At 36.0% G+C, this 15987-nt stretch overlaps 2 protein-coding genes across 2 annotated transcripts in view; one reads left to right on the plus strand and one right to left on the minus strand.

Annotated features, from left to right (window-relative positions):
- Window positions 1-88: 88 nt before the first annotated feature.
- Window positions 89-13254, minus strand: tmem170a (transmembrane protein 170A). The gene is made up of 3 exons (XM_028809396.2): window positions 13016-13254; window positions 2488-2658; window positions 89-249 (listed from the first exon to the last, which is right to left on the minus strand). Exons 1-3 carry the CDS (start codon window positions 13056-13058, stop codon window positions 119-121), a joined length of 345 nt encoding a protein of 114 aa, XP_028665229.1. The 5' UTR covers window positions 13059-13254; the 3' UTR covers window positions 89-118.
- A 141-nt stretch (window positions 13255-13395) lies between these two features.
- The window catches only part of cfdp1 (craniofacial development protein 1), a 134290-nt gene continuing 131698 nt past the window's right edge, over window positions 13396-15987 (plus strand). Inside the window, exon 1 of the mRNA XM_028809395.2 lies at window positions 13396-13752. Coding sequence (XP_028665228.1) covers window positions 13521-13752 — 232 coding nt within the window. The 5' untranslated portion in view covers window positions 13396-13520. The remainder of the gene's footprint in view (window positions 13753-15987) is intronic.

Consider the following 15987-nt stretch of genomic DNA (forward strand, 5'->3'; position numbering starts at 1 on the left):
CCCCCTAGTGTAATTGCAAGGCCTCATATTAGATGGATTGGCCTCCATACTAGCCTGGTTTTATTTATCCTTTGAAACTGTTACGTAGTATTTCTTCCAGTGATGAACAGACAGTCTGCTACAGTGTTGCCAGGACTCGTAGGAAGGAAATCACCACAACACAAAATGTTTGTCCAATTCCTAGAATAAGTGCCTCCAAATAAACCATTCCCTTTCCAGCAGCTTTATACACTCCAGCAATAGCAGCACCTATATAAAAAAACAAAATAAAAAAAACAAAGTTAAACCTGGAAGCCTAAAGTGTCAAAGGTCATTAGTGTAAATATCAAGTGTACCAAAAGCAGTTTTCCATATTATATACTGCATACATGTTTATGTTTTACACCAGTTCTTCTGGTTAACATGAATCGCAGGTAGCTAAAGATGCCTAGGACTAAAATTCTACATAGGCCAATTGTTGGAAGAAAATTATGGACATGTTTAAAATACAATCTCTGTGAAGCCCTCCAGGCCATTGTTGTTGGGCTCATGATTCACATTCAAAATGCATTCTGCCGGTTTATTTAAATGAAAAAATTGACAACAACAGTGACTTATTTTGTTAATTCTTCGTATTAAACACACAGCCTACCACCACACACCTAGACAATATTTTCATATATGCGGAATCTTTCCTGTAAGATGAATGCGACTTTGTGACCGGCAAGATGAATTTGAAGCACAGGGCAGACTTTAAGATAATGAGCTCTAACAGAATTCACTCTTTGTAGGTTTAACTTATTGTGCTTGTTACACAAATTTAACATTTCAATGTGGTTTAGAATATTAAGGTTACAACAAATAAATAAGACTTTACATTTTACTCATACTAAAAAGAGCACAGAACTCATATAAGAGCCAGTAAGAGCCTAGAAATACAGCCATGTAAAAAACTGCCTTATTCTTTCATGGAAAGTTCAATTTATTCAATTCAAGGACTTAGTAATGACTAGATGGTTGTTATTTATGTTCTGATATGCAAAAATATAGAAATGAAAGAAAGTGTTCTTACTTTTCACATTCCTATGGATAGTTTAAATTTGCATGTTCTCTTTTGCACTATGACCGTCAAAGGTCATGTGAAAAGACAATGTCCCTTTAGGGATTAATACAGTGTACATTTATTTTTATTTGTATGTTATTTCTTACTCCCCATTTTTATTAATGACTTAACATAAAAATACAATAAGCATATTATAATAAAAACTTTAGGAAATAACAGACAAAAAAAGAAATTATATACTATCTTCATATATAATATGCTGCCGTGACTGTTCATTTGTCTGTCCAGGATTTTAAATCACCTGTAGCTCACAAACCGTTTGACCTATTGACCTAAAATTTGCGACACATAAACTACGTGACGTCTACTATCCGCTTTCAGGGTGACGATTGACCACCCAAAGTTGATCCTCTTTTTATTTTTATTTTATTGTAGAATCAACTCTCAGGTGCAGTGCTTGGGCGCCGTTGTCATCCTTACCACCTTCGCCGTCACTTCCACTACCTACCTCATTATATCTTAAATCATTCTTGAGGCAGATTGAAGACTTAAGTGCCAGTAAAAAATTAAAGAAAACGTACTAAGTAATTGCAACACAAACACTGACTTAATCAGTTTTAACGCGAAAAGATGCCGATGAAAGAAGACAAGAAGCGGGCCACTACGGTGGGGAAAAGAAGCGCATCAACCTCTGAGCAGACGAATGGTACATGTCCAGTGAAAGAGCATGGAAACAATGAATGCTCAAGTCAAGTATATTCACTGCATGTTATCGTGCAGTGCGCCGTTACTGGTCTTTATATATAATATGCTACCGTGGCTGTCCGTGTGTCTGTCCAGGATTTTAAATGTGATGTCTACTATCTGCTTTCGGGGTGATAATTGACCTCCAAGGTTATTCCTCGTTTTATTTTATTTTATTGTAGAATCAATTATCGGCACCGGCCAGCAGGGCGCCATGCAGCGCTTGTGTACAGGTGCTGTTCTCATCCCCACCACCTTGCCATCACTTCCCCTACCTCTTCATATCTTAAATCATTCTTGGGGCAGATTGAAGACTTAAATGAAAAATGAAAGAAAACGTACTAAGTAATTGCAACACAAACACTGAGTTCATCAGTTTTAACGTGAAAAGATGCTGACGAAAGAAGAGAAGAAGCGGGCCGCTAGGGAGGAGAAAAGAAGAGCTGCTCAGGAAGCATCAAGGGCATCAACCTCTGAGCAAACAAATGCTAAATGTACAGTGAAAGAATATGAAAACTTTGAATGCTCAAGTCAATTATATTCACTGCACGTTATTGTGCAGTGTGCCGTTATTGGTATATACACCCACACACACTATAAATGACATTGCTTTATCCTCAGATTGATGTCATGAATTTTGGATTTAGGAAAATGAGGCAAGTTTAACAACAGCATTTTATGTAAAAATACATATCACTTACTGGTAAGCATTCCTCCACAGACTGGTCCCAAAATGCTCATCAGTAGAACTGCTACCGGAATGAACCGAGCATATTTGTGACGCCGGAGCGTATACAGAGACAAAAGGCTGGCTGGTATATGGACAACAAGAGAGGATACCAAAGCCCACTGGAATACTCCATACCACATTTCTGAAATAAACAGATGAAGATACTGTATAGTAAGACAGACATTTCTGTAGTGTTACATGCTGGTTCCTCCATTAAACCTTTCAGTTCATTTAAAGGAACACTCCAAACTAGTCTGTAGTGGTGTCTATGAAAAATTTTTAATCTCATTATTTTTGTGCAGAAAGAACATAAGGCTTCTTAAAAAAAACAGTGAAGTAATATTGATCACAGAAAATAATGTGAAAAATTTCCATGGAAAACAGAAAAAATTTTTCATGTAACTCATGTTACATAATCCACATGTCTGTTAGAAATCCATATGCTCAAACCTTGCAAAATGCATGCATTTTTTGCTAAAACATTACTAATATTTAATGACAAAAAAAAATCAGCATACAATATAAACAGGAAAGGCATATTCCCATAATACAGCTTATGAATTATGAATTGAAGACCCAAAAATCTTGTAAATTTGCATTAGTCCTTTTGCAAAAATAGACCAGAGAAATAACCACATGATCAAAAATGTTTTATTGTAGTTGGTATCACACATTTTGTTGCTGTTGTTTGAATTAACACAGCAATGTTTTAATAACATCTGTAAAAAATCTCTTGAATCATCTTTAAATTGGCAGCAGCAGAAGAAGCATAAACAGTAGTGTATATGGAAAGCATACAAAATGCCAATTTTAGTTATCTACCGCTACATTTTGAGTAATCAAAATTCTAATTAGTGACATATGTAATTACATTATAAAGTTAGAATTCAAATTGCAAATATCAGTAATTCCATTTTAACTGGTGAAAATTTACAGACCTTTCTCACAACCTTATATACATCTTTCAATTTTATATTCTGCATTTGTAATTATATTTCAGCTAGTTGTGAAAAAAATGCATATATAAAAATTTAATTTTAACTATTCAAAATATAACTGGCTAAATTTGTAACTCTAATCACAAATAGCCAAAAACTGTTGATAGCTGCTATTTGAGTTGTAACAGATCAAAATGTAATTACAGATATTTCTCACTGAGATTTGAACTAGTTAAACTCAAGACTATGGTATAGATAATTGTAAATTCACTTGTAATTTTAACTAGCCAATAGAAACATTAAAAAACGGTAAAATGATTTACAATGTATATCAGACCAGTATAATCAGAGGGAAAGCAGAAATATTTAAAGCACAAGCATCCATTGAACAGAAAACATCAGAAGCTCCCGGCTTAGTCAGACACTCAGAGACATGATGTAATCGCAGTATAATTCAGCAATTGAAATAGAAATTAGTCAAAAACTGAAATATAAATTGATCACAGTTTAAAAAAAGTGAAATAAATGATTCGCAACAACATATTTAAAGCTACTGTTCTTCTGCTGCTGCTTATTGCTTAATGTTGCAAAATGTTTTCTATTCAATCTACCATTTTTTTTTGTTTGTGGTATGTTTATTAGGATGACTGTGATGTAGAAAGGTCCATATGCAACCAAGTAAGAGTTTTCTGGCAAATGCAACAGCGTTCTTGACAGAATACATGTTGTAGATTTAACAATGAAAGTGATGAAAACAAGGACAACATTGCTAGTGCCAGCAACACAGCCATATTTCCAAGATTCCCCTTTCATATCTCAAGTGATGTATTTGTTATCTATACATGCCTACTTTCATCCCCAATCTAGATAGTTAAATATATTGCACTTTCATGATAAACATTGCAATGGATACCAAGTGCCACCTCTGAATTTTTAGACCAATTTTTTAAGGCATTTTCCACTGTTATGTGAAGGGTTTTATACTAACTACAAAGGTGTAACAGCCTTTTTATAGATTTAACATCCTGTTATGAGATTTCCCCACACATTATCTTACTAGAAAATACTTAAAACAGCATGCATTGTGGTAAAGGTTGGGAGCATGCACTGATACAGTGCGTTGCTGTACCCACCACATGACGAACCACCTCATTATACCAAATTAGGACCCGAGCGCAGCCATGCAATGGGTGACACCTCACCAGCACCACACTACTTCGAATAGAGTGGAACAGTGTGCAGATTGTGGCAAAACATGTTGCAAAACTGTGCTTTTTTTTTCCTTCCAGTTTTCATATAAACTATGCCACTGCTTCAGTTTACAACTGTTTGTGTGACAGAATGCAAACATAAAATTTTGAAACAATTACACTTTGATTGCAAATAAAACCTATTCATATTTTTAATAATGTTATTTTTAAACTTAACTCCATTATTTTAACTGAAATCTGATGTTTTTCTCATTACCAAGAATAAGCAGCATGGCGCCAAATAAACAGACATACAGTCATATGGAAAAGTTTGGGAACCCCTCTTAATTCTTTGGATTTTTGTTTATCATTGGCTGAGCTTTCAATGTAGCAACTTCCTTTTAATATATGACATGCCTTAATGAAAAAGTAGTATTTCAGCAGTGACATTAAGTTTATTGGATTAACAGAAAATATGCATCATAACAAAATTAGACAGGTGCATAAATTTGGGCACCCCAAGAGAGCTATTACATCAATACTTAGTTGAGCCTCTAGACGCCTCCTATAGCCTTTGAGGAGTGTCTGGATTCTAGATGGAGGTATTTTTGACCATTCTTCCATACAAAATCTCTCCAGTTCAGTTAAATTTGATGGCTGCTGAGCATGGACAGCCTGCTTCAAATCATCCCATAGATTTTCAACGATATTCAAGTCAGGGGACTGTGACGGCCATTCCAGAACATTGTACTTCTCCCTCTGCATGAATGCCTTTGTAGAATTCGAACTGTGTTTTGGGTCATTGTCTTGTTGGAATATCCAGCCCCTGCGTAACTTAACTTTGTGACTGATGTTTGAACATTATCCTGAAGAATTTGTTGATATTGGGTTGAATTCATCTGACCCTCGACTTTAACAAGGGCCCCAGTCCCTGAACTAGCCACACAGCCCCACAGCATGATGGAAGCTCCACCAAATTTGACAGTAGGTAGCAGGTGTTTTTCTTGGAATGCTGTATTCTTCTTCCGCCATGCAAAGTGCTTTTTGTTATGACCAAATAACGCAATATTTGTCTCATCAATCCAAAGCACTTTGTTTCAGAATGAATCTGGCTTGTCTAAATGAGCATTTGTATACAACAAGCGACTGTTTGTGGCGCGAGTGTAGAAAGGGCTTCTTTCTCATCACCCTGCCATACATTTCTTTCTCATCACCCTGTTCTTTGTACAAATTGCACTGAATTGTAGAACGATGTACAGATACACCATCTGCAGCAAGATGTTTTTGCAGGTTTTTGGAGGTGATCTGTGGGTTGTCTGTAACCATCCTCACAATCTTGTGCATATGCCGCTCCTGTATTTTTCTTGGCCTGCCAGACCTGCTGGGTTTAACAGCAATTGTGCCTTTGGCCAATTTGGTGTTGCAAGTATGATTACTTGGGAAGTATTGAGCAGTTACATGCATTCAAATCAGCAAAATTACAAGGCTACCCAATTTTTTGCACAGCCAGATTTTCACATTTGATTTAATTTCATACAACTAAATACTGCTACACTAAAAATCTTTGTGTACTGCGATGTTTCTAGGAAATTAAAGACATGCCACTGTTATCTTTTTTGTTGAAAGTAGAGTAAATTATTATGCAGGCTGAGAGGGGTTCCCAAACTTTTTCATATGACTGTATTATATACATGCTACTCTTGTTCACATTGCTGATCAAGTTTATCGAACTTGAGTATGTCTTATGATGGACTGGTTTATTTAATGTGACTTAATAATCATTTCTATACTCAATGAAGCACAAATTATTGTTGCTTAACTTGTAAATTCATTACTATAATGTATGCTAGCTGTAAAGGGATTAAAATATACTCCATGAATAAAGAGAAATTAAGAGATTTAAGTAGTGCAAAAAGTTTACGTTCTTTTGCTGTTGTTTCACATTGATGGGGTGTATTTGTAATATCTAGCATTATTGATAATTAAATGTATATTGTCTTTAAATGACAAATTTTAACTGGTTGCTTAAAAGATAGAAACAGCCTTTAACTGGTATGCATACTTTCTTTTAAAAGTATGTTAGATTAAAATTACCAGACAGTTTACAACTAACAATAAAAATATCTACAGAAACTTGCTGTACTTACCACATATCAGGACAGTTAAATAAACATTTTGTTGACTATTAATAAATTTTGAGAGGGACCTGTTCTGCTCAGATATTTGTGTCTTCTACTCTGAGAATTCCAGATCAGACCCAGTACAAACTACAGTAAGCTTGCAGGGACAAAGGCAGGTTTGGCCTACAGTGGGTTGGTAAAGTTTATGGGCATAAGTCATGCCTGAAAAAATTGGTCAAAAGGCATGAGGCCTGGACTGGAGAGTCCCTACACTACAATATCCCATTGGTCAAAGAGGCACATTAAGGAAGCACAAGACCAGCATAAGCTCAAGCAATACAAAAGACCAATAGTCTCTGTCATTCCATCTATATAGAGACCATGCTGGATCAGAGACCTGGGGGGTATTTTTCGTACATGGATTACTCGTTTAGCCGGATGTAATTGTTGACGATTTGGCCTGATCCTGGATCTGTCAGTTTTTCGAAACTCTTGCAAGAAGTGTTGTCATAGCAACACATCCAAATCCTCAAACCTGCTCGGAACAGGTTTGTTCTATGTAAACAAGGATTAGCTCACACACTTAATCAGTGTCCGTGCGTGGAATTCATTCAGTCATGACTTCACCGTTCATGAATGAGCGACCAATTGATATCGGTATGCAAATTATAAGAAGAGAATTTCAAATAGAGAGGGGTTTACGCGATCGGCAAGATCCTTTATTGCTCCCGGAGGAAATTCTTTTCGAAAGCTACCGCTTTAGCTGAGAGGGAATATTGTATCTCAAAAATTTATTAGGACCTTATATTCGAAGTCAAACTCGGTGAACTCGGGCTCTCACAACCACACAGACAGTATGCATTGCTTTGAGGTTTTTTGCAAGCGGCACTTTTTTTATACAGTCAGCGATGCGGAAAATCTATCTAAAAGTGCAGTTTGACAGGCAATTCGTAAAGTCTGTTTGGCTCTGAAATATTTCCTTCGGGTTTTCATAGTTTTCCTGGACACCTGCGTGTGCAGACAATAAAAGAGGCATTTCATGCCATTGCAGGTAGGTAATATGCAGGCAAAAACACCCACAGTTCCATAAAGAATCTCACAATCAGCCTAAAATTCTCATTACCCAGGATTTCCAAATGTGATTGGGGCACATGGGACTGATCACAGTGGAGTTTGATCAAACATTATTTGGAAAATGTACCTCTCCTCCTGATAAATAATCAGACACAGTGTCTTCATCAAATATTTGACCTTCGTCAATGTCTCGTTGGTCAGACACAGGTTCTAGGGATATGACATTACCTGCAACTGACCCAAAAAAAAAAAAAAAGAGGGCTATATGGAACATACCTATGGCACACATTGAGGACAAATATATGCAATGACCATCCTTTACCTGAAATGAAGTGACCACTGCATCCTCCACTGGTTCTGAGTAGGAGCTTCCCCCTGGAATGCCCTCAGAAACAGGGCGATGGGCATTTTGCTGGAGAGCCAACTCTTCTGTAGGGGTTAGGTCTGGACCGCGTGGACCTCCACCTGTTTTTTGCTTGTCTGCCTTCTTATTAGCTTTAAAATTAATGTTATTTACATTATATATGATTCTTTATGTCAACAATTCTTTAAATAGTTATATACCAATATTTACCAGTTTGAAGTATATTCTTGTACTTCACTTTAACCTGTTCCCGTGTTCTCTTTGTGCGCACGTTTGATCTGGAATTATGACATATTAAATAATAATTAATCTGACACATAGGAAATGAAACGCTGCTTTCAGTAAGTACAGTGCACACGCGTTTAATTTGTCGGCCACTTTTTGCCAGCCGTCTTTTCTGGTTTGGGCTGCTTTTGCAGTGTTAGCCTTTGTGCATATTAAATCTTGAAATTCTTCATGTCCTTCGAATAAAAGGTCTTGCTCCCCTTGTGTGAAAAAAAATGCACCCGTTCTTTCATTTTTTTGTTACAGCCTATCAAAGACTTGTTGATCATGTTTTCTAGACTCAATATATATGGGCTTTTCACTCAGAGCGGGTGCACACATTCATCTCGGATGATTAGATCCAACTAAACTAATCTACTACGCGGCTGCGTTTGAAAAACCGACTTATCCCGGATGTGTTTCACTGGCATTAACTCATTCAAGATGAGGCATCTGATCTCGGATGATTTAAGCGACGTACAGAAAATACCTCCCTGGAGTCTCTGTCATTCCATCAATCTAGTACTTATTAAGTCAAAAAGTCTAAGTATATTGTATGGCATGTTCTATCCGCGTGATTTGTCGCACTCATTAGCTTGTTTCTGTTTAGGGCACATTAGGAATCTTAAGTTACCTATATGCAAGAATAGAGGTGTAGATCTACCCTGCTATAACACTCATAACAGGCCATTATGAAGGGTACAGTGGGGATTTGGGACATGGCTCTGGTCAAGGTAATAAAGAGTGAAATTGAGAAAAGGGTAACCCTAGGAGTAGGGCCATTCCACAATTAAACACTAGATAATTTGAATAAAAGGAAAAAATATTTGTGAATAGTATTTCCAATAATTTGTGAAAAGTGTTTGTGAATCATGCTCCAGAAACTAATCCTAGGGTTTTATCCCAGTGTAATATTAATGCAATATGGAATACACATTTTTTGATTAGTTAATTTGGTAAAACAATAAAATTAGCAGCTATACTGTAATGCAATCTACTTTGGGTAAAAGTTTATGCTGATACTCAACAAGAACAGATTTACAGTTCACACTCTCCAGCTAGAAGTTAAGCCATCCAACCATCTCATATGGATGGCTTTCCAGAAAGACACCTACAAACCAGATACGGCTTTGTAAGTTACTAGAAATATACAACCATCCACTTCTTAAACAGTATCTGGATGAGATAGTGAGACAACTTAGTTATTTGCTAATCAAACTAGATTGACAGACTGAATGGTCTCTTTTGTGAAAATTATGGTCTTATACATTTAAAATGTTTACCTTTCTGTTAATCATGTGGTTGAAAGAATTTGGGGTTCATTTACAATTGGATCTAAATAACTAGCATTAGCTCTGTGGTCATTTGGATTTTCAAAGCAGTTATAGTGCAACAGATTTCAATCCAAATCCTGGGTACTCCATGGCTGCTAGTTTAAGTTTCAAACAATCTAATAATCAAATAGCTTTTGCTGTAAGTTAATTAGGTCGTCAACCCTGGCTGTAACTTGTCTTTTTACATTCCAAACACCTAGGTGCTTAGTGTCACTTTTCATTTTACAGAATCATATAAGCTCACTTAATTAATAAGAATACTGTGTAGGCTCTAAAAGATATAATGCTAGAATGCAATCTTGACATGCTTCATATATTAACAATAGATTTTAAAATGAACATTGCACAATCTGGAAGGTCTTCAATTTGTAATACCACCTGAAATTATTGTTTAACCTGGCTGCATATGGAATGTCTAACTTGGATTGTATGGTTTTGTATGTTAAACTATTTTTCAATTGCATTACTCACTTACAGAATTTCATTCCATTCACTTGGGCTAAACACACAGAAAGGTGGTTTCAAAACTGATTTTGCCATATTACATTGAAATAAAGCTTATCCCAGTTAGCATGACTAGTTACAATGTTAAATCAAAAACAACCTGCTTAATTCAAAATGTAGTTCCCTTATCCCGGAGCAACACAGTTATTGTGTTGTGCAAAAAAAAGGTTCTCAGAAATTTGTATAAACCTGAAAGAAAACAAGGGTTCAATTTTTTTGAATAAAGATCCAATTTTCTGGATTTTTTTTAAACAAACACATTCTCAAGGTTGATACCCAAATGCCAATCACCTGTTATTTTTTAAATTCAAGACTAAGAAAAACCTTTCCCTTCAACCATTCTGGAACTGCTTTTACTTAATCAAATCCTTGTATAGTAACTTTGTTTTACTGCATTAGCTCCTATCTCAAATGGTTTTTACTTTGACAGCTGCTCTGAAATGCTAACGTCAGGTCTTCTCAACAATGCCCTTGTGTCTGCTGATCCTGCAGCATTGCTTCTTGCTGTAGTACAACTATGTTAAGCTTGTATTAATGAGTTCTAATACAATATTACATCATAATCTGATTTTCTGTGTAAAATCTCCAGATGCAGTGCATATAGTTATGAGTAACCTATTATACTTAAATGTGTTCAATCCAGTTCAGGGTGGTGAGGGCCCAAACTTGTCCTGGCAGAAACTAGAGCAAGGTAGGAACTAGCCCCATACACCAGGAAACTCACACATACCATACATAAACACTAAGATTTGAAATTGCTAATTAACCTAATATGCTTTTTAATTTCTTCATTGCCTTCAATACTATCCAGGCACAACTGTCAAAGGGTAAGCTCATGGATTTGCAGGTGGATGAACTATGATATCTTGGCTCAAAGACACGTGCCTTTGATTGGATGTGAGCAACACTAGAACACCACAAAGAACAGTCCTGTCTCCTTTCCTCTTCACTCTGTACCCCTCAGACTATAAATATAACACCAGGTCATGTCACTTTTTAGAATGTTTCTGATAATTCTGACCTTTTGGGGTCTATTGATAAGGTAATGCAAAAAAAAAGGTATGCAGCTTAACATTAGCAAAACAAATGAATTGGTTGCCACACCAAAGAGGACCTATGCCCAGTCATTATTCAGAGAGTGGATGTGGAACATTACCATAAATACCTGAAGGTACACATCAATGTCAGGTTGGACTGGTCTCATAACACAGAGGAACTATATAAGAAAGGGCAGAGAAGACTTTTTTTTTGTTTGAAGACTAAATTCCTTTAATGTGGGTAGTGACATACTTCACATATTCTGCAACTCTGATGGCCACCACAATTTTCTACACTGTGGTGTGCTGGGCCAGTAACATCACGAAAGGCCTAATTAATCAACAAGCTAATTAAAAGGACAGGCTCAGTTATAGGAGACACTCTTAACCTCATGGAAGTATAGACAATAGACAGAGAGAAAACAAAACTCAGTAGCATTATGAACAATGCTGCACATCCTCTCTCTTAAACACGAACATGGAGTATTTACATCCAACAAATTATTCAACACAAGTGTTCAAAGAAACGCTGCTGAGGCTCCTTTATACCAAGGGCAAAATGGCAACATAATGCCTCAATGTGACTATAACAGCCGAGTCAGAGATTTTCTTTATCTTTAATCATTCGGGTGAATATTTATTTAATGTGCTTGTGTAAAAAAATAATAATAATAATAAATATCCCCTGGGGACAAAAACAAAAGTTCTGTTTCTCATTCTATTTATGAATATTTTTGTTACATGGCGCAGGAACCATATATGAAATTCAAGGCCAAGAAGCTGGATCTGGGAGACAGCAACATGAACCACTGCGGCACTATCCTCTCTATGACTAACGATGCTATGTTAAATTAATATTACTGTAATCATCCATCATAAATCACTTTGTAGTAACCATGCTTTAAACAGAATGCAATTTTTATTAATTAAATGGAGTATTTTTTTTTTCAAACATAAAGCAGTTTTTGCTTTCATCAATCTTGTCCTTGCACCCCCTAATAAAGTAGCTAATCATATAAAAGTACTTATTTTCAAATACGTTAGAAAGTGACAGTTTTCATGAGTGCTACATCTTACCATAAAGCTTGAGACATGTACACTGTAACAGGCAAAACATGAGTAACAGTAAAAATAATACATACAATGCATAAATAAATGTGTATAAGTGTCGCCTGCACATGATACGGATTGGTTCCAGGCGTTTATATTTTAAACTTTATTATCTCACTTGCCAGACACGGCTTTACCTTAAAGACCTAAAGCACTATAGATAACGTGGCGACATCACGTAAATATCTGTAGTGTCTTTACATCACACAAATGGATGTCTAGTTAGGTAGGCAGAAATGTCTTATACTAAAACTCAATAATAAATACTATTAAAGTTGCCCTCCGGGACCTTAAACTTGGTGATAATGAAAAATATGACCTGCTTTTTCCTGGTCAATCTCGAGGCGCGTCTTTCACTTTTTCGCTCATAGTCCTGACTAAGAACACAAGTAAACTTCTCAGAAAATATGCGGGCTCACAGACTGCAAACGGATAAATTAGGAGAACAGTGGCATAAGGCTATTAAATATTGGTATCTAGCTTTTAATCAACAAAGATGGGACAGCACCGATGATTTTCCAAACTAAAAAAGGTGTACAGACAAAACAAGATTCGGTCGCTCACCTGAGAAATCTTGTAGCGTTTTAGAATATGTCCCGTTCTGCATTGCTGGTCCATGAACTATATTTCAAAGGCGATCAAATGGTAGAAATTCACACCAGGAGTCGTAATTTTCACTTGCTTTAGTGACAAAGGCCCAATTTATTAAAATCACAACAAAAACAAATTACAGCAAATAAAAACTGTCAACGTCACCTGGAGCCACTACCTGACCTGTAGTAACCTCGACGTCCGGGAGAAGATTGACGTGAGTCTACACCAATCAGCTAAACAGTTCAGTGTAATACTGCTAGACAGTGAGCTCGTTGTATCCAATCAAAATCTCAGGGAGTCTCACAACAAACTTCATCGACGCACGCCATTTACGTCATGTGACGAAACATTCGTTAAAGGTACAGAGTCCCCTCCAGAAAAATAAATAGACACAACCTTATACCTCAGTATAATCAAACATTTAAAAGATATAGTCAAGTAATGGTCGACTTTATTATAAACATCTTAGAATTTGATGTTGCATGTACTTTTTTTAATATCCTCGTTTGACTGTATACGCGTGCAGGCACGCAGGATGTCTCTCGTGGTCACGTGTGTATGGCCAGCGGAAGACGAGCGGTCGTGTGCGATTTTTAAAGACGGGCCTTGTGCATCATTTCAATTTAAACGCTGTATAGCCATGAATGTATCTGACTACGATTCTGAAAATTATTCTTCCGATGAAGACGAAGACTACGTTCCTTCAGGTATTAATATGAAAGCTTTTATGTTTATTTTTGTTTCTTTAAGCGTTGCATTTTAAATACACATGCATTGTACATGAAATTAACATCTCTTCTAACGTATGTGAAGTTTTGTAATCGAAAAAAATAATAGCGTATTTCCGTGTTTTTGATGTGTGTTTTCAATTGGAAAAAATCTAAATGCATTTCTATGTGTATGGAGCCCCCACCTGTTAACAATGGTAATAATGATTTTTTTAAAATAAAATATTTTATTGCACAGTAAAAATACCAAAACATTTACATTCCGAGGTATTCGTGATCCTCATCATCAAAAGGAAAAATCCATATTTTGCAGCAGTAGTGTTGCTTTATTCGGTTCTCCATCACTCCACTCAGTGACAAGCAGTAGAGACCTTGAGCAATTTTTATTAGCTGGTACCCTCAAGATAGGAGTTGTCAGCACCTTGTGGTCCAGTCGGCTATGCTTTTGCCTAGCCTCAAATCTTTTGTGTCAGCTGTGCCTGCCTATATTGCGTTTGTAAAATTTGTTAATTGCATTAGTTCATGTTAAATATGAAACTGCCTCGGATGACATGACCGCTCACATTTCGTATTACAGTTCCTTTCCCATAGTCACTGCAGAGGCATAGCTTTACGTTTTGATTGTTTAGGGTCTCTCATTGCTTAAAAAAAACGTTGAAGTACAGAAAAATACTTAACCTGTAACGGCTACTGTTCTGTTTTCTGAACATCGATCATTTTGTTTCCCTTCTCCGTGGATGTTTTATTGCCGATGATATGGTTCTTGCTTCTTAAATATTCCAGAGATGTGCTTGTTGTTCTTGTATACTGCTAATGAACATTATAAAAATGAATTCCTTTTTTTCCAATAAATATCTTAATATATGTGTTTCACAAGCTCCTTAATGTCACCTTAAGGCAATTTAAGACAATTTAAAAGTTATGTTGCTTAGAGGAATATTACACTTTTATTCCAACATTGTTACAAATCCCAGATCTGCAAAATTAAACTCCTAAAAATGTTTTAATTGTGAATAGTTTTTTTTGGTGGATTCATAAACCCTATAAAATAATTAGAATGTTAGCATCATGTCATAATTAATTACAAAATTGAAAGGAGATTTAATTAAAATTTAACAAGTTACACAGTTTACTCCTGTATGCGTTATTGTTCTTAATAAACTTCTCCTGAAAATATTTAAGATTTTTATACATTAATGTAAAGAAAAAAACTGCACATTTTCATTAACTTACATATAATTTATGTAGTTTTTGTCACCTTTTTTTTTTTTTGATCCAAACCATTTGTTTGTTGGCCTGTAATTTGTACACATTTTCTGATGTGTCTTATGAATCATCCAGCAGTAGTTCACCGTTGTACTGACATCCCAACATGCACTCTTCCCATATTTACAAGTCCTTGATATTTTGGTGAAATTTTTCACTGTGCTCACCACTTCAAGAGTTAACTATACGCATCGTTTCTGCTCTCATAAGTACTTGCGCAATGTACTTTATGCACCAGTGTTAAAATGGCATTTATATGCATGCTGTGAGGTTGTGATATAAAATATTGCAATAATTTAATTTGTACATGTTTTTAGTGTAATTTAATACCATGTTACTGAATAGTATGACACAGTCTAGGACTATCTGAAAATTAAACCTGGTCTACTTTTCCAGTGATCATTTGTCACTGGTCACACTTTCACCCATTGCAGGATTTGCACATGTATCACATTTCACTTCAGTTGTTGAATGTTCTTTGCATAGTCCTTGCAAGAAGAACATCTCGTCGTTGTCATACATACATAAGTACCCACGTGGTGTACCAAATGCATCATATGCAACTTGTGACTGTGCATCCACTCATAAAACCAACTGGGGGCACACTGGAGGGAAGTCATTGTGACACTGTACTTGTAGTGAATCAAGCTGAGGACAGGTGGCGGATGCCGCCGGAAGGCTCAAGTAAAAGGACATTGGACAAAAATAACTGAGATTGGTGTACAAAATACACCAGCACGAGTAGTTAAGGGAAAAGTTCTAAAAAGTTAACTTTAAGGTGCCTGCTGTTGCAACTCAGTTCCTTAAACTTAATACATTTTTTTAATAATGTGTATGTTTATTGTTACCTAAAAACTTAAATTAGTACTTTAAATGATACCCAAGTTTCTTGTTCCAGGTTGTTCATCACACTAACGAATTCTGCATCAGAAATCAGTTTTCAAATAT

Source organism: Erpetoichthys calabaricus, chromosome 9, assembly GCF_900747795.2.
Source record: "Erpetoichthys calabaricus chromosome 9, fErpCal1.3, whole genome shotgun sequence".
NCBI lineage: Eukaryota > Metazoa > Chordata > Cladistia > Polypteriformes > Polypteridae > Erpetoichthys > Erpetoichthys calabaricus.

What these genes read in the sequence shown, in the direction of transcription:
- tmem170a (XM_028809396.2), bottom strand. Translation starts at nt 13,058, where the DNA reads ATGCAGAACGGGACATATTCTAAAACGCTACAAGATTTCTCAG. An exon ending in AACGCTACAAGATTTCTCAG is followed by an intron (nt 2,659 to 13,015) that starts GTGAGCGACCGA and finishes TGTTTATTTCAG; the next exon opens with AAATGTGGTATGGAGTATTC. An exon ending in CTGTGGAGGAATGCTTACCA is followed by an intron (nt 250 to 2,487) that starts GTAAGTGATATG and finishes TTTTTTATATAG; the next exon opens with GTGCTGCTATTGCTGGAGTG.